The 19,116-nt window shown below is 42.8% G+C and overlaps 1 protein-coding gene across 5 annotated transcripts in view; it reads right to left on the reverse strand.

The window, feature by feature from the left end:
• Window positions 1-501: 501 nt before the first annotated feature.
• DPH5 (diphthamide biosynthesis 5) overlaps window positions 502-19,116 on the reverse strand; it is a 37,383-nt gene continuing 18,768 nt past the window's right edge. For 3 of the 5 annotated variants that reach the window (XM_060232279.1, XM_060232281.1, XM_060232280.1), the window contains exons 5-8: window positions 9,952-10,072; window positions 4,171-4,210; window positions 1,736-1,839; window positions 502-725 (exon numbers count right to left, since the gene is read on the reverse strand). In XM_060232279.1, coding sequence (XP_060088262.1) covers window positions 523-725; window positions 1,736-1,839; window positions 4,171-4,210; window positions 9,952-10,072 — 468 coding nt within the window. In that variant the 3' untranslated portion in view covers window positions 502-522. The remainder of the gene's footprint in view (window positions 726-1,735; window positions 1,840-4,170; window positions 4,211-9,951; window positions 10,073-19,116) is intronic. The other 2 variants (XM_060232282.1, XM_060232283.1) reach the window with 1 other exon arrangement.

Genomic DNA, 19,116 nt, shown 5'->3' on the forward strand with positions numbered 1-19,116 from the left:
AAGACTGGGCAGCAGACCCAGATTGTTGGGTCAAGAAACATGAATCAAGTACTAAAAACTATAGCATAGTGAGGAACTCGCCACTTCACAAGGAACCTTGCCTTGCTGTACTGTACTTCAAGAAATAGTACAAGGGTGCAACATCATTAGATTCTTCTCCAAAGGCAGCTGTGTAGGGATGTGATTGCTGGCTGTGGCTGTAACTTCTGAAAATCTTGTCTACCTTATTTTCATGCAGCTTCAGTGCTCTTTATCACTAAGGCAGGTTTGAAGAGCTAAAACCACTAAAGTGCTTCATAGGGCTAAAAAGCACTATACAAGTATTGACAACTTTCCTTGTCACCCCAAATTTGGAACAAGAACAAACTGCAGCACCTGGTAGTAGCTGCAGCCTAGAAGTAGAACCAGCATCAGGCCTCCCAAGCAGTCAATGGAGGTAGTCCTCCCTCCCCTCCCTGTACCCCCCCTTAACATACCAAGATCAACACATTCAATAAAGCGTAGCTGTTTAGAAAATCTTACTCAGTTTTCAAATATGACTTTATTTATAGCAAAGAGTTTAAGCATCTCTATTTCCAGCGGGTGCAGAATGCCCGTTATGATCATAGAGTGTAAAGGGCCTCCAAGTTCTGCTGTGGTCATTTCCTGTAGCATACCTGAAGCAATCTTTTGATCCACTGTACCCACTCTTGCTAAGCCGACACATATGGTATCTTCTGTAACTTCTGAAAAAAACAATTAGGAAAAGAATGTTACTGGAAAACAAAACTTGGTACATGCCTTACTTATTCAGGAAGTGCCACTGTTGTGTTACTCTTTAAGCAGGCAGGCCAGTGCAGGGACTTCTTTGAAGATCACAGAATATGTTGCTTAAGCACCAACCATTGTGACTAATAGGATGTGGTTAAAAAATGGTACAGGACAAACCCAGGAAACAAGTTGTCATTGTTCTATGGGACATAAGAATTACTGGTATAAGTGAAGTAAGTTACTAGATATACAAAAGCTGGATTTTGCCAGAAACTGGGGACATTGTTTGCTCGAGTAAATCAGATATATTGACTACAGATCAGGACTTACTGCTATGCACAATTCACAGGAGGAAAGAAGTGATGCAGAAGTCTCTTAGGAGAGCAGGGTTATGGGACAGCTAGGACTATAATTCCCAAACTGTGCCATCAGTGTGAGAAATATCCCTTCTGGGGAATGAAAAATAATCTTCTCCCTTCTGAAATGTGCATGACAGAATGAAGTGTTTTCACCCCATGGAACCTGGAAAGCTTATGTTTTTATGTTCAGTCCCAAAGTTGTTGAGTTAAAACACTGAGAGATTTCGGACTTGAATCTCTGAAGACTGAACATTAGAATTAATTGATGTGCTTTTATATAGCTTTTTCTAGGGGGTCAAGAAGCAAATGAATTATCTCCCACAACTGGAAAGATTAATAAAGCCAAAGCAATGTATTAAAGAACACCCGGGACCAGCATTCCCCGCCCCCCCTAATGAGACCAATTGCTTCCTTGAGCTTGTGGGTAGGCTGTACTCAGACCAACATTCTGTGGCCTCAGCTGTATGCTTCCAGTGCCACTGATGTTCATCTTGGATAGGGAATATCTGTGCCAATTTTAGGATGGCCTGTTTCCATCATAAATCAGAAGTTATTCCACTCTGAAGAAGCAAGCTCACTCTGGGTGTCTAGTCTCAGAAAATGAGGGCAAAAACTGACTTTCATACCTGGTTCTTCCCCTTCTTGCCTTCTGTTCTGAACAATGGCAAGAAGCTGTTCAGCTGCTTCATTTACTCTCATATACCGTGGCGGTTCATAAATTTTCTTCCCCCTGAGAGAGAGAACGTCAGCAGTGGTTCAATAATTACTTCATCTCAGTCAAGTCTGGAAGCAGCACCCAAATATGGCTGCGTTCCCTTTCACAGTAGTGTTGTTCACAAATTACAGTGTACACTTGAGTTTTTTTTAATGTGTGTGTTGTTATTCTCATGTTACGTTCAAGGTATGTAAAGCTGAATGTGATTTAACCCCCACATTTATCTAGGTACTGGTTCTTGGTTTTATTTATAAAGTGAACGTATACTGGCTCTTATACACAGATGTACACACATTCACTGCACAGTGATGCAGTATGGTTTGGTGGAAGGCCTTACAAAAGCCAAAGCACTGGAGCATGAATGAAGGCTAGGTTTAGAGAGAGGAGGGAACTTCTTGTAGGGAACAATTTCTTCCCCTTACAACCTCTCTGCAACTGGATACCTTCTAGCTGTGTGTAATGACATGAGGTAGACTAATGACATACTCTTTGATAATACAGTACAGGCTTCTAAATCTCTTATGGAGACCAAGTAAGAGTTGACTAACAAACCAGAAATGAAGTGGTTCCAAAAGAAGAGGGTTCCTTTCTGGCCCCATATAGCTTAAAAATGTACACTTTTTGCAAGTTATTAACTTTCATAAGCTTAACTACAAGGCTAATATTTAATGATGATTGCAAAACTGGAAATTTTAGCAAGTTGCCTTGTTTGATCAGACTATGCTCCAATCAGTGGCAGCTGGCTGAGTGTCTCTAGAAGCTCACAACTGAGGCATAAAACTGACGTCCACCTTTTGCTGTCTGTTCCTTGCACCTGGTGGTCAAAGAGTTAACTATTGTTATCATGTAACTGCTATTTCCAATAACTCTGAGGAACCTACAGCTCTACTGTTTTCTCTTATTTTAGGTTTCTTAGCAAGTGGTGCAGAACTAAAAGCAGATCTGGGTTAGAGACTAGTGGATGTTCACTGTTCTGCTTCTTTGATTAATGGAAGACACAAGACAACCTTTTGCTGTCTTAATGGAAGACACAAGATAACCCGATCCAGAAATAGTTTTAGGTATGCAAGAGTAGTAGTGGAAACATGAGGAGGCTACCCCATTGGCTTCAGCATCAAAGGGCTCTACGTGTACTCTTAAGAGCTGCTCCCAACAACGAAGTTGGTGGTAAGGATCCCTCTGAATCAGGGCCACCAAGTGGCTGTTCTGAGGCTTTCAGTCTTGTCATGTATGCTATAATCCCTAAACTTAAAATACTCCCTTATTTCTGAAGGAAATGGTATGTATTGCAATAGAAAAACCAGATTCTACCTCAGTCACATACTTTTAGACCCTTGCTAATCTATGGCTAACTACTATTGCTTTAGAGAGAGAGCGCTTCCAGTGCCAAATTGGAAAGGAAGCCTATATTTGTCTACCATATAGTTACATAATTATAGACCCAAAAGCCAATTCTCAAAGAGTTGTTTTCTACAGAATTTGCCAACTCTGGATTTGGTCAAACAGCATTTATATAGCTGTTCCAAAGTAAATTTCAATTGGAGATCGTCAGACAGTATGAATGTGAACTGAAACCAAAGTGAGGACATGTCCAGAAATGAGAAATCGTCCAGCAGAGATGAGCTGGTGGAGAGGACAGGGGAAGTTGCCTTGCAAACTTGCCCCATCTCTCCTAGGTTAACAATACTGAATTCTCCTCCTAATTCAGAGGAGAAAAAATAAAGATATCACAGACAAAATGGCTTGAGCTCATAGCTAGCCCTACTTCATGCACTTTTTTCAGGTAAGCATACATTCTAAATTCGAAAGAAGTAGAATAGGTAGCTTGCCTGACTATGCTAGCCCCGCGGATGGAGGAATGCACACAAAAGGGATTAAGCCAAACTTGATGTCATTGAACCGGCAGCAAAACAGACTTGTGTAGTTGGCACAGAAAGATCTGATTTCATAATGGAAATTTAATGAGAAGAAGGAAGCTGCATGATTGTGCATCTGTCCCTGAAGCAAATTTCTTCCTCCTGCCTTAACTAGTGCTAAGAAAGATGCTTGCAATCCATTAACCAGGCTCCCTCTTTAATCAGAATATTTAACTGTACGCAAACCCTGGTCAGGAATCTTGCTTAAGTGAGAAATCTGTCCTTCATTGAGCAGGCTTTTTTTTGGGAGGGGGGGAAGACCTCCCCTTCTCAACTTAACCATGTACATTATTTTGTTCACTCCTTGAGTCTTAAGGATTTTTAATGAAGTGTGGTCATTAGTTATATGCCAACACTGAGCTGTGAATTATCTGCACAGAATAGCCATTGCTGTGTTAAAATTACACGCATTTCTGAAGAATCAACTCACCTCATGAGATTCTCCAAAGACTGCTCCTTTACTTTAATGTCTGTAAGGAAACAAAATCTAACATATACTTTAAGTTCACCACAATTAATACTATTTTTGCAAACATTTAACATCCTCCAGGGTATTTTCCCTGCATCTGCTAACTCCTTCTGATTCTCAATCATCTATCTATCTTGCACACACAATTCTGTGGTTTTCACTCCTTCCCAGAATCTACTACTTATTCTGCATTGTAGGATAATACCTCTTTTACATAGTTAAATAGGTAGGATTACAGTAAGATTAAACAGAACAAGAATGGATATCCTTTAACTGAAGTCTGTTAAATACATGCTGTGATGGACATTGCGGTTATTGGAAACAAATTACTTCTTTACACAGAGTGATTAAAACATGGAATTCACTGCCAGAGGATGTAGTAATAACCACAAGAATAAACAGCTTTAAAAGGGATTAGATAGAGTAATGGAGGATAAGGCTATCAGTGGCTACTATCTATGGTGACTGAGGGAAACCTCCACATTCAGGGGCACTAAACCTCTGAATTCCAGAGCTAGGAACCAAAGGAACATCTCAGCCTTTATATCCTGTTGTTGGCCCTCCAGAGGAACTGTGTGAGATAGGATGCTGGACTAGATGGATCACAGGTCTGATCCAGCAGGGCTCTTCCTATGTTCTTAGCAGCTGCAACTCTAACTTAGAAGCAAATCATACTGATTTTAGTAAGACTGCATCAGTAGGTTTGGGATTGAAGTGGAAATGATCAATGAAATCTCAAAACTCTTTTATCTTCCTGTATCCTAAGGAAAAAGATCCATCATGTATTATGCTTAATTAAGATCAAAGTTAATTAAATTTTTGACTGCTTAATTAAAGATTAGAGTTTGTAGAATCTTTCGGGCTCAAGTGCCGTGTTCTACTGGAGAAAGTTTTTCTTCCAGACGTTTCGTTCTCAGCGTCTGGAAGAAAAACTTTCTCCAGTAGAACACGGCACTTGAGCCCGAAAGATTCTACAAACCCTAATGATGTTACCAGCTGTGAAAACCTGAAATCTTTGATAATTAAAGATTAAGGAACATGGATGAGCCATGGGCAAGAGCCATGGACCATGATACCATACAGGAACCAAAGTCATGTTCCTTCCTGCCACAAATTCACAAAACATGTTTTCAAAAGAGAGAGGGAGACAAACACCAGTGTTTTAAATATTCCCTTTTCTATTTCAGATGCAACACACCATTTTGTAGACTGTGCTCTCTCTTGTAATTGTTCAGGCAATGTGATTAACGCAGACCATTACAAATTAGTATTAGATCACTGTCAAACGTAGCTAGAGGCAGACCTCTTACATTATTTCAAGTCTGGAAATACTCAGATTTTAGTACCAGTGAAAATATCTGCTTGGATCCATCCACTGAGCTGCAAATCTTCCTTGTCCCCTCTCCCCATGGCAGCTTCCTAAAAAGCTGATCCTTGAAGTCATGGGAGCTCCGTGAACAAAACAGGAATGGGGCACAGGAGCCTGCTATGCTCGGGGGGAATCAAGGGACCACAACCTCCATTCTTCCACTGGCCAAGTTTCCACTGACACAAGAAGCTGGGTCAATGCAAGGGAGAAATACAGATGATGTCACCTTCTGCCAAAAATGGGGTGCAATCTGCTTATTTCAAACTATTTCGTAACAATTTTTATTGACTTTTTCAAAAGACAGAACAATGTATAAATTTTCTCTTTCCTTTCCATAACAAAACACATACAGAAATTTCCCAGATATATCTGAAACTATTAATGTTCTTTCCACCAATTTTCACTTCACCTTCATCTAAATCTAATCCAGCTTTCCTTATGATAAATTTTCCATAAAGATTGAAGAGACAGGGAAATAAAATGCATTGTTATCTGACAGCTTTGCCAACTGGAAACCATTCTGTTTCTCCATATTGTGTCCTAATAGAGGCCTCTTGTATGGAGTATATATTTTGCATCAAAACAATCAGATGTTGTGACATACCCATTACCTTTAAAGACAGCAATAGCTTTTCATGATCCACACAGTCAAAACCTTTGCTGTTATCTATAAAACACAAGAGTCCAGTAGCACCTTAAAGACTAAAAAAAATTGTGCCAGGAACAATGCATTCTGCAAAGAAGGCCTGCCCTTGCAATAGAAAAGGGTGCAGTGAAAGCAGAAACAAGGCTTCAGATCTAAGCCTTTTTTTTGGATGCATCTCAGTCATGCAATAGAAAGGTCCTATGCACTGATTTATCTGTCAGAGAAAACCCAGCATATCTGCAAAGCCATGCAATTGATCAACACTTTTATCTTTATTCTCCCATCCCAATACAATTTGGCTACATTTTGTAATCTGGATTTTGCTGTTTAAGAATGGGGTTTGATCCAACCAGGTTCTCCATGGGTGAAAAAGAGAGTTAGGGTTCCCTTCTGACCATCTAATAAAGGCTATGCTGGAGATTAAGGGACCTGCATGGATAACAGACATGGGATGGGAACGCTACTAGGGAGGGTCATTGGAAGAGACTGAGCTAAAAAGCTAGCTGGATCCAAACTGCAATGATTACAGATTTCACCAAATCAAAAAAATACAAGATAGCACATATAAAAAGCAATATAAAACTGTAAACTATCATTTTTTTCTCTTAAACTTCAACACAATTGCTCACGTAAACATTAGAACTGGATGCAATACATTTGTGTCTGACATATTATACATGGTAATATCAACAAAATCTTTGATTTATTTCCAGCTTCTCTCTCTCTGGGAAATGAACTAACATCGTTCTGTATAGCTAATGCCATTTCTAACACAGTTGTAATTTCATTTAATTTAACTAATCAGATTTTGGGTCTAATCTTTTCCAGCAAGCACATCTTCAGCCAACTTCTTCAGTAAGCACATTTTAATTTTTAACCAACTTAATTTTTAACCTACCTCTCCTTCAGGAAATCAATCTCTGCACAAATCATGGTTCTCACTGAAGATTTTTGTCAAGATTTGATAAACAAAATGCAGGAAAGAGGGGAGCAGAAGCCTAAACTTTCACGATTTTAGTTTTGCATTGTTTATTTGAACAACTGTGTAGCTGATTTTTTGGGGGGGATGGTGGGGGTATTTTAGCATGTTTTTATATCCTTGTTTCTTTAAAACCCTGACTTGGATGGCCCAAGCTAGCTCAGTCTCATCAGATCTTGGACACTGGCTAATATTTGGATTGGAGACTCCCAAGGAATACCAGCATCATGACACAGAGGCAGGCAATGGCAAACCACCTCTGAATGTCTATTGCCCTGATAACCTTACAAAGATGCTATAAGTTGGCTATGACTTGATGGCACTTTATACAAAATTCTCTGAAAAGACTCCAACATCGGTATAATTGAATAGCTACAGTAAATTTCCAATGCATAAATTGCTTCCAGACTCTGATTCCTAGAGCAATAATGTGTGCATGTGCTGACTGACACACTCATTATGTGCTGGCAAGACACAGCTGATTTCTAAAACATACATATAAATTTCCTTTCAACTTCAAGGTTTTGGGACATGGTCGTGAAACTGCTGGCAAGTAAACAAAAAAACCAAGGGAAAGCAGAGTGGCTCTAAATGGTTGCAGGAATCAGGCTTATGTTCACCATAATGTAACTCTGCCTATATTTAATTGAGGGGGTTTGTGTGGAATAATTCTATTTAGACTGAAGTCATAGTCAGAAAAAGAATACTCATTCTCATGCATCAACCTCACGGTCAACAAAAGACTGAACTGCTTGCTATTTGCCCATCTGCTATCCATTCTGTTAAGTAGATATGCAGTCCCTCTCACTGGGAGGTTACTTTTTGTCTGAAAAGGCACGTACAACTAACATGAATCCTTTCTTGACACAGAGGCCATAGAATGACCACCTTTTTCTACTGGCCCAGTTCTCAAGGCTTTCAAGATAGCCTGACCACAACAAAAGCAAGGTGTAATATAGTGAGTACAATGCAATGAAGAGGCAAGGCGGTAGTGATCATCAGCTCTTTATTAGGTACAGCATAGTATAGGGCTGCACTCAAAAGACTGGCTAACCAGGCCCACAGACCAACTATATACAACTCAGGGTTCCCGTGCAAGCACATTATTGGATCATTCAAACCATCGGGGGGCCATGATTGGAGCAGGGCAACAGGGATTTGGTTCCTGCTGCCCATTGTTCCTGAGTCCCCAAGCTCAGTCCTTATGGCTCCAATGAGTCTTGCAGGAACACCCAGTCAGTCTTCACTAAGATCCGCATATACAACACAAGGTGAAGCTTCTCCTGCCACCTATGCCAGGAAAAGCCTCATCAACTTAATTTCTCTGGGTCAGATTAATATGAAAGCCACAGGAACAGAGCCTATAAAACGGATAGCAGTCTAAGCAGAGGAAAGTGCTAGCTGAAACCCAACATTGTTTTCAGGGTACAATGATTCATTCCCTGATAAGCTGAATGAGAAGGGTTGCTGAACTCTCCTGAAAGAAAAACAAACAATTCCTCCCCCCCATTAAAAGAGGCAGACAATTAGGCGGAACTACTGTCTATGGTATTGTTTAACTTATTCAGTGTATTGTACATTTCTACATTGTGTGGGTTGTGGAGGGCCATCGCTCAGTGGTAGAGACGATGCCTTCAGCCCCAGAAGGTCCCAGCTTTGGTCCTCAGCATCTCCAGTTAAAAGAATCAGGCCATAGGTGATGTGAAAGACCCAACCCAAAACTCTGGAAAGCAGCTGCCAGGCAGAGAAAAGGCTGACCTTGATAAGACCACTGATTCAGTATAAGGCAATTCCATACCTGTTCATGTATGTGTTCATTATGGATCTCTGAACAATGTCCAGACCCAACTTGCTTTGTTTCAGGATATTGTGTCATATACCAACCATTTTTTTTTTAAGTGCAGGAACAATCAAACATGCAGCCCTCCAACCTGTAGATGGAAATGGCATAGTCCAGGAAGAGCTTGGCCAGCATGGTGCAGGGGTTAGAGTGTCAAGACTAGGACCTGGGACACCCGGGTTCAAACCCCCACTCTGCTATATAAGACTGCTGGGTGCCCTTAGGCCAGTAACACACTTTCAGCCTAACCTAGCCTATAGGATTATTGTGAGAACAACATGACAGAGGAAAGAACATTGTAAGCCACTTTGGACCCCCAATGGGAAGAAAAGTGGGGTATAAATGAACAAAATAACTAAATTCTGCTCTGTGCATTCAAAAGGGTGCCAAGCAGATAACATACCAGAAGACAGCACTTGTTCAGTTCAAACTAGGGTTGCCAACCCCCAGATGGTGACTGGATATCTCCCACTATTACAGCTTATCTCCTGGAGAAAATGGCTGCTTTGGAAGGCTGACTCTATGGCATTATACCCCACTGAGGTCCCCTAAACTCACCTTCCTCTGCTCCACCCCCCAAATTTCCAAGTATTTTCAACTCGGAGCTGGCAACCTTAGTACAAACTCACACCAAGAAACAGCTCATATTACTTAGGTCCCCTGACTATACCCCTCCCCTCCCTGTTCAACACAATCACTGAATTGGAGGCACACACAAGGTAAAAAAAAAAGTGCTGATTTCTTTATCTAATCAACTTTAGTCTATGCTTTTATGCTGCTTCTGCACTTGGAACAGAATGGGAAATCTTTCACTCCCTACTGTCCTCAGCTCCTAAAGAAGAATCCAAATACTCCAAATAAACACTAGCCAAGTATGATAATTCAGTGCAGGCAAAGCTGCTCCTTACCAAGCAAGCAGAGAGTGTGCATCCCATTCTTCTTATTTTTGGTGATTTTATCAAAAAAACTCTCAGGCTTCCATGTATCTGTCCAGAAAACAATGGAAACCGTTTCTCCAAAATTGTAGAGCTGCCAGGAAGACACAAAAAAGAAAACAGGAGTCAAAATTGGGCTGTAGCATTTAAAAAGTATACATGCAGCATTTTTTTTTTCAGATTGTACCAAAAACACTGAACTTCCCCCTAGAATTAAATGGCCTTGGTTTCAAAATACTGTCTCTGGTTATGCAGACATCCCTTGAATTTCTAGCCTTCTCACTATTCCTTAACTTTTTAATGGTGCATTTTAAAGCAATTTCAGTTTTGACTCAGGTCTTTCCTGTTGGCCCTGGGCTAGTCTGGCCAGGTGAGCTCTCTCCATGAGAAGCAGATGACAGAAGAAGAGGTTCTGTGTTGTTCTCAGAAAGGAAATCGTCCCTTCCACGTTCCTCCAAAGTCTCCAGGGCCTTTTATGGAGTCATTCAAGATGAAGGGAGGAGGAGGAGGAAGGAAAAGCAGAGGAAAAAAATCTGGAAGACAAAGGAAACAGCAGAGCCAAGAGGAGATGTGAAAAGAAGTTTTGAAGAGAAAGAGGGACAGGCTGAGAGATTAGGAAACTCTCCCTCAGGTCTGAAATCGCTCTAGGACAGAGGTGACCAAACTGCACATTGGGAGCCACATGCAGCTCTTTCACACATATTGTGCAGCTCCTGGAGGTCAAGGATGAGCTTAATGCAGGCTTACTTTCAAGTAAGCATGCTTGGCTTTGGGACCTCAGTCAGCCTCTGAGCACTGACCCATAAGTAAGCAACTATTTCCACTTACTCATGGGTCAGTGAAGTCAGGAAGGAGGGTAGGCTTCCCAGTCCCCAGGTCCCAGCAGGGGATCCCCTATTTTTACAGGCTTCTCCCCACCCCCAGCCAGCTGGCTGGCAGGGAAGCCCCGCCCCCAACAATCACCATGTAGTTTTAGAGCTCCTGCAGGTCTGTTTTTAAAATATGTGCCTTTAAGGCTGAACAGGAAGCAGGAAACAGGAAGGGCTTCGGAGAACGCCCCTCTCTTTGTTTTGCTTTCGTTTTCAGATCAAGTAAAGTTCTGAAGGAACAAGACCCAGTAAGTATTTGTGTGTGAGAGAGAGGGAGGGGGCAGGGGATTCCCTGGTTTGGAGGCCCTCCCCCCGCTTTAGAAAGCTGGGTGGGGGGAAGAGGGAAATGTCTACTGGGCACTCTATTATTCCCTATGGAGAACGATTCCCATAGGGAATAATGGGGAGTTGATCTGTGGGTATTGGGGGCTCTGGGGGGGCTGTGTTTTGAGGTAGAGGCACCAAATTTTTAGTATAGCATCTAGTGCCTCTCCCCAAAATACCCCCAAGTTTCAAAACGATTGGACCAGGGAGTCCAATTCTATGAGCCCCAAAAGATGGTGCCCCTATCCTTCATTATTTCCTATGGAAGAAAGGCATTTAAAAAGGTGTGTCCCTTTAAATGTGATGGCCAGAACTCCTTTGAGTTCAATTATGCTTTTCACACCTAGGGTTGCCAAGTCCAATTAAAGAAATATATGGGGACTTTGGGGGTGGAGCCAGGAGACATTAGGGGTGGAACCAAGATCAAGTCTGTGACAAGCATAATTAAACTCCAAAGGGAGTTCACATTTAAAGGGACCTTTTCAATTCCTTCCATAGGAAATAATGGATAGGGGCACCTTCTTTTGGGGCTCATAGAATTGGACCCCCTGCTCCATTCTTTTTGAAACTTGGCGGGTATTTTGGGGAGAGGCACGAGATGCTATACTGAAAATTTGGTGCCTCTACCCCAAAAAACAGCCCCCCCAGAGCCCCAGATACCCGCGGATCAATTCTCCATGATTTTCTATGGGAATAAATCTCCATAGGGAATAAAAGAGTTCCCAGCAGAGATTTCCCTCCCCTCCCCTCCACTCCACTTTCTGACGACCCTGAAGCGGGGGGAGGGCCTCCAAACCAGGGGAACCCCTGCCCCCACCTGGGGATTGGCAACCCTAGTCACACCCTTGTTCCTGGCTCCACCCCCAAAGTCTCCTGCGCCCCCAAAGTACAAAACATATTTGAAATTACTTTCACGGCAAGGGCAAGGAGGGATGTTCCTATTCAGAAGACGGAAGAGTTTACATCTTTCCATGTTGGTGTTTGAAGCCTTATACAGAAGTTCTTACAACATTTTAAACCACCAAAGGTTTTCCCTACTTCTGCAATCTGGGCTTGGCTCTTTAGACCAGCTTTATATCAGCCCGGTCACCCTTTTTCATTCCCTTGAAGAGTGTCTTAGTCAGCAATTCTTGCAATATTACACAAAAGATCTTCAATACTGAACTTGAGCAAACTAGGGGGGAAAATCCATATTTTGCATTTCACAATCCAAATAGGCCTGCCAGTAACTTCAGAAAAAAACAGTTACATAAAAGAGGGAGCCACTTTTTACTCCTTGATATCCCCTAAACATTCAGCTTCCCACTTCTTGCACCTTAAAGAATTAAGATGTATTTGTTGTCAGAATCTTAGTTGAAACATTTAAAAAAGGGATTGGTAAAACATTTTAAGAACTCATTCCTCTACTTAAAAGAGATCAGACTTTATTTAAAGAAAAAGAAGCCCATACATCTTAGAATCAAACTAGACATGGTGGCATCTCCTTGAAGCCCCCCTCCATTTTATGTATGGGTGAGCTGAGCTGATGAACCCCACCTTACCTTTGCACAGTTAGCTGACCCAAGTACTTTTCTCCTAAAGGTAAAGGTAGTTCCCTGTGCAAGCATCAGTCATTTCTGACTCTGGGATGACGTTGCATTGCACGTTTTCACAGCAGACTTTTTACGAGGTGGTTTGCCATTGCCTTCCCCAGTCATCTACACTTTCCCCTCAGCAAGCTGGGTACTCATTTTACCAACCTCGGAAGGATGGAAGGCTGAGTCAACCTTGAGCCGGCTACCTGAACCCAGCTTCCACCAGGATTGAACTCAGGTCGTGAGTAGAGAGCTTGAGCTGCAGTACTGCAACTTTATCACTCTGCACCACGGGACTGCTACTTTTCTCCTAGCCTATCTCATTTCCAGTATCAGGAACAGGCTGCGAGAAGGAAACAGTCTGGGAAAGCCAGGCAAAAAAAATTCAACCCCTGTCACCTGTATGCACCTTTCACCTCCCTGCTTTATACATAAACAGGGTGGTCACATGAACATCCATGGTTGCCACCATCATGTGGAGTCAGGGTCTTAGATGTGAACTACAGAGGGCTCCTAAAATGATTCCAGTTTGTCTGTGGGTGGCGGGGGTGGGGGGGAGAATGCTTACACTTTGAGTTGATAAAAGCAAACAACTGGGAACTGGATCTCCAGATGAACAAGATCAGTTCCCCTGGTGCAAATAGCTACTTTGGAGAGTGGACTGTACAGTATTATACAGGGCTGGCCTGCTCATTAGGCAAATTAGGCATTTGCCTTGGGCGGAGCCACAGCCAGGGTGGCATTTGGGCCTTCACAACCACCCCGCTCTTGCCGCTGCTGCCCGTTCTCGCTGCCACTGCCTTGGCTTTTGCTGCTCATTGCCTTCACTGCTGTCCTGCTCTTGTTGATGCTGTCGCTGCCTTGCTCTTGCCCTTGCTGCCGCTCATGCAGCCCTGGAGTTGCAGCAGCAAGCAGCGGGCGGCCAGGGTGAGAGGCAGGGGCGGGTGGCAGAGGGCAGGCAGGGTGGGCACAGGGCGGCAAGCCTGTCTGGGGTGCCCCGTGCCCTAGGACTGGCCCTGATATTATACCCTGCTGAGATCTCTCCCTTCCCCAGGCTTCCCCCACCCACTCTCCAGATATTTCCAGCCTGATACTCCAGCTCTCTGAGTAGCAGCAGTCTTTCAGGCTGCTCAGCCACTGCCATGCACAAGGTGCAAAAGAACATGATATCTTCACCACAATCTGGGGGTGGGGGGCTGCTGCCCTACCACGCTATGGATTCCTCACTGATAAGATAACCATTATTTTTTTTTACTTTAAACATCAGTGCTTGTAGTCACTGTTAAACAATTACAGCCTATATTTCATTTCCACTTCGACACTGCAACATGGTGCAATTATCTTAATAATTTTGATTTTTAACTACAGAGTTTAAAATCAGTATGGGTGTCTTAATTTGATTTGGCTTTGTATTGAAATCAATCAAGAAATACAGCCGAAAAAATATTAAGCTCTTTCTATATCACTCTGTTAAGATTGAGGACAGTGGTCCCCAACCTTTCTGAGACTGTGGGCACATCTGGAATTCTGACACGGCACGATGGGCAAAACAACAAAATAGCTACCACAAAATGGCTGCTGCAGGAAAGGACGCCAGTCATAAAATAATTGCCAGAGCTTAACTTCAGTCCCACAGTGCAGATCCTTGTGATGTGGTGGCAGCTGCTGCCAAGGTAACAGTTTAAGAAAAATGCACAGGCAATGAAATCTCCAATTGTCAACCAGAACCTTGCTGGGCAAAAGTCTTGCCCACTTTCTAAAAACAGAAGGAGGGCACCAGAAAAGGTGTTGGTTCATGCAATGGGGCCCACATTGGGTGCTTTTACCCAACTCTGCTGCACAATACTATACTGTTTTCATGTTACCATAGTAACGCAACTCTTTGAGTTGGAGACTTGTCAAAAGCCACGCAGTAAACGTCAATGCTGACATTTTTATGTTCAGACCCAATATAGTAGCTGGGAATTGTTCAATATCAGGGGGTGGCCAAACTGCAGCTCGGGAGCCACATGTGACTCTTTCACACATATTGTGTGGCTCCCAGAGGTTGAGGAGGAACTTAATGCATGCTTACTCTCAAGTAAGCATGCTTAGTATTGGGACATCAGTCAGCCTCTGAGCACTGACTATTTCCACTGTGTGTGAAGCAGAGAAAGAGGGGGAAATAGGCAGGCTTGCAAGCTCTTCTCCTCCACAGAGGTCACCTGGAGACCTAGAGCAGGGAAAGAGAGCAAAGAGCAGGGAAAGAGAGCAAAGGAGGGACAGAATTAAAGGAAGTGGCACAGTGTTCCCCCTTAGTTTCATAGCTCTTATAGGAGCTGTATTTACGAATCTTGGTGTTAAGGCAGAGAGATGCATAATGATAGAAACGGTGGTCAATAATGTATATAGTACATGTGAGTCTTTCTCCCACTGGTGCAAAAAAATAATTTCCTAACCTTTCCCTTTGCTGGTTCTATGGGGACTGTTATTCCCAGCTTTTTTAAAAAAGTCTCCTTCTAGCATGGTTGTGTTATAAAGTGTGTATATACATATTTTATCTTTCTGTGCATATTAAGACTTTTAATAAAGACGTGTGTATTTGTTCATGTCTTGTGGCTCTCAAACATTTGACGTTTATGTATCTTTTGTTAAGCAAATTTGGCCACCCGTTCTATATCATAGAGTCAAGGTGTTTGCACTGCAGCTTGGATTCCAGCAATGCTCTCTATCCTTTCAGGTGATAACTGTGTGTTATATACCACTATTTGACTTAATTATTTCCAAGTATAGGCATGGCAGTTCTGTATAGACACATAATGGGCTGCCCTCCACTGCGCTAAGATGCCCCCTTAAGAAAAAACTGCCCCCTAACAAAATATTCTGGCTATGGGCCTGCAGATCTGTTAAAACAGCATTCTCTGTGGTTGCTTTGTGGCAGCAGGGAAAGCAAGCTAGATTCAAGGAACACAGACCCGACTCATTAGAAATTGTATTGTGTAGCTTGGCCTTAAGTCCACTGAAGTTAATGGGCTCAGAAGGGTGTAACTCTGCTTGGATCTGCACAAACTCTCTGTCAGAGTGCATCTTTGTATCAGTTGCAGGCAGGCCTCAGATTCAGCAGGAGCTCAGAGGAGCACAGCTGCTGAACCTTTCAGAAGGTTCCCCCTCTTCCTCTTGCCCCCTTGTCCATTGAATAGTAGGTGCAGCAGCATAACAACCCCTGGATTAGGAGAGTGGGCAACCAGCCAGCCACCAGGAGCTTTGCCACTCCCCTAGCAACCCTCATTAACTCCTGGAGAAGCCTGCACCACCCTTTCTCCATTTCTTATATGATTTTGGGTGGTGGGTGACTTGCTGGCCTTTTGACCGGTGTGTGTGTGGCCCAGGAGAGCCCCAGGCAAGCAAGGTCTTCTTGGGCTGGCTGGATCTCTAGCCAGCTCAAACAGGTCTCGCTCACCCAGGACTCTCCTTTCTTGCATTGGTTGCTTTTGGCTGGGGGGAGCGGTGGCATATGCTAATGAGTTAAGCTAATGAGCTCTACCACCTATTTTTCTACAAAATGACCCCTGGTTGCAGGCATGAAGGAACAAGCAGGCATGTATACTGATGCAACTAAATCAGTAGCTGCACAGATTGTGCAAACAGGCACATCTGTGTTTTTAAGGCTCTCAGCAGGAAACGCTAAACTCTGTCAGGTCACATGAAGCCTTCCAAGATGCTCTTCGCAAGCACTAATGCCTTTGCTTCAGCTATGGCTCAAGTACAAAAGAAAAGTTTAAATTAACGCAGGCTAAATTCTGATCCCAGCTACTGCCGTGTTATCTTTAGTCCTGGTCAGCAAAATAGTGCATCCACATTCAATGTGATTAGAATTTAATCCACTGACCCAGCATTTACTGTCTGTGCACTCATTTCAGTTTAGGCTGATAACAAAGGAGGGCAGGGATCACATACTTTAAAAGCCTACAGAAGAACTAGCTTCAACAGGTTGCCCACTTGGATCTAGCTTCAACAGGGTCAGCATCTTGTGCTTGTTCAAGACGTTGCACTTGCACAATATACCTTCTTCTACAAATTACGTTTACTTATATTTTGATTTTCTCCACAACGGGGACCCAAAGCATCTTTCAACATTGTTTTTTCCGCCTCCATTTTATCCTCACAACAACTGAATGAATTGGGTGGGGGGGAGGGGGGAGAGAGAGACAGACAGACAGACAGACATGTCAATGTCAACACAGTGAGCTTTCATGACAGAGTGGGGATTTGAGTCTGGGTGTCTTCAATGCAGAAGGCTGTCCTCCTTCGTAGGTGGGCCACTCTTATTTCAAACAGGGGAAGTTATCAGATTATTTTACCATGTCCATTTTGTAGGGTATTTTGTTTAAATGCATACAACTTATATTCAACTTGTAGTGTCAGGGGAGTTCTATACATTACAATTATTACTAGTTATAGCATTAATGTGCCCTGACCTGGATGGCCGAGGCTAGCCCAATCTTGTCAATTTTTGGAAGCTAAATATGGTCATTACTGGTTAGTACTTGGTTAAGAGACTGCCAAGGAAGACCAGGGTCATGGCACAGAGGTAAGCAATGGCAAACCACCTCTGAACATCTCTTGCCTAGAAAACTCTAGGAGTTGCCACCAGTCACTGTGACCTGATGGTACTTTGCACTATCTATAGCAGGGGTGGCCAATGGTAGTTCTCCAGATGTTTTTTGCCTACAACTCCCATCAGCCCCAGCCATTGGCCATGCTGGCTGGGGCTGATGGGAGTTGTAGGCAAAAAACATCTGGAGAACTACCGTTGACCACCCCTGTTCTATAGCATTAGTAAGTTGTGTAGATCATTTGTAAATGCATCTGGGAAGCCTGGGTCAATCAGGTTTCCCAGTGTGCACACATTTACAGATTTGCACACATCATCTACATGTTATGTATTTGCTGTTGGAAAGACCAGGATAATACCAGTGCTTCCTGCAATAATTGTCATGCTGGGATCTACCCTTAGCTTTTACCACCTGTGGCTCATTTGCTCAGCTTGTTCAGAAGCAATATGTAGCTGAAATAGCAGAAGTCCCCAAGGTCGCTTTACCAAGTCAAATGTTACTGCAGTATCAAGTTGCACAAAGATGTTCTTGATGGCTGCCCATGTGGAACTCCCTTCCCTCTAGAAACTTGTCAAAGTGTCTTTCTGAAGGTTTGTGTGACATTTTTATGTGGGTGGCTGTTTGGGTTTGAGGTAAGAAGTGGGAGAGTGGAATGGTGCTATATGATAAACATTATTAGCCTGTCTCTTGTTTTTGGAAGAGACATGGGAATCCAACATACAGGGGGTTTTTTTTGCCAGACTTATGGAATTTCTTATATAAAATTAATGTCAAACACCAACATGTCACATTTGGAAGTGGGACTAATGGTGACAGGATTCAATGCAAGCCCTGTCAATCATTTACAAAGTGGTGGTAGGCTTAAAATGCTGAATGGGGTGGACACAGGACTCCAAACACTCTTGCACTTATGCTTTTTAAACTCAAGTTGCTGTTTTAAAGCTGTTATTTTCCTAGTGGGGGGCACTTTCAGCCTCTGAGCCCTAGGTAGGGAAATGTGTCTAAAATAAGAGGGTTTGCGGAAAAAGCTGGAGGGGGGGGATGGTTATTCAGCTCTTTCCTTCCTGCTACTACTGCACTTAAATACCCCCAACTATCAGTATTCCCTGGAAAACTTGAATCTGCATATAGGACTACTGACATCACATCCTAAGGCCAATGCATGCAGTACTGTATGACTGATAATCAGGGCTGTGTAGTCATGAAGACTGGTGAACTTGCATCACAGAGCAGGACTAACATGAACTGCCACAGGAAGCTTCTGTTGATCATTGGCTGATACAGAGGGGGGTATCCGTGGGGAAAGACATGATCTGATGGACTTGCACAACACTTCTACAAGCTACAGGTTTAATGAATGATTGAATGAATGCCATCTTCAATGGCTGTCCCACGCTATGCAAAATGCCAGTTCCAACATCAGACCATGGCAGCTGCACCCTGTGAAATGGGCTGTGATGCCCCTTCTGGCTCAAGCAAGCCTAAACATGGATAAGCTTTTGGTACAAAAATGTACACATCTCTTATGCCCATGATCATTTAAAATAGTTAGTTCATTTCACAATGTTGTACTTGATTTGAGTGATTCTTGTAAAAGGTACTGACAAACCACTTCTATTATTTTCCAAATCATCTGAAATACGTTGCTTGAATCAAGATGTGCCCATCACGTACATCTATGCAGAACATGAAATAGTTTCCAGTAAGGAAATCCTTCAATTAAGATCACACAAGAAATCCACATTTCTATTCTACATGAATACACTAATAAAAGAA

The sequence above is a fragment of the Heteronotia binoei genome, chromosome 2, assembly GCF_032191835.1.
Source record: "Heteronotia binoei isolate CCM8104 ecotype False Entrance Well chromosome 2, APGP_CSIRO_Hbin_v1, whole genome shotgun sequence".
Taxonomy (NCBI): domain Eukaryota; kingdom Metazoa; phylum Chordata; class Lepidosauria; order Squamata; family Gekkonidae; genus Heteronotia; species Heteronotia binoei.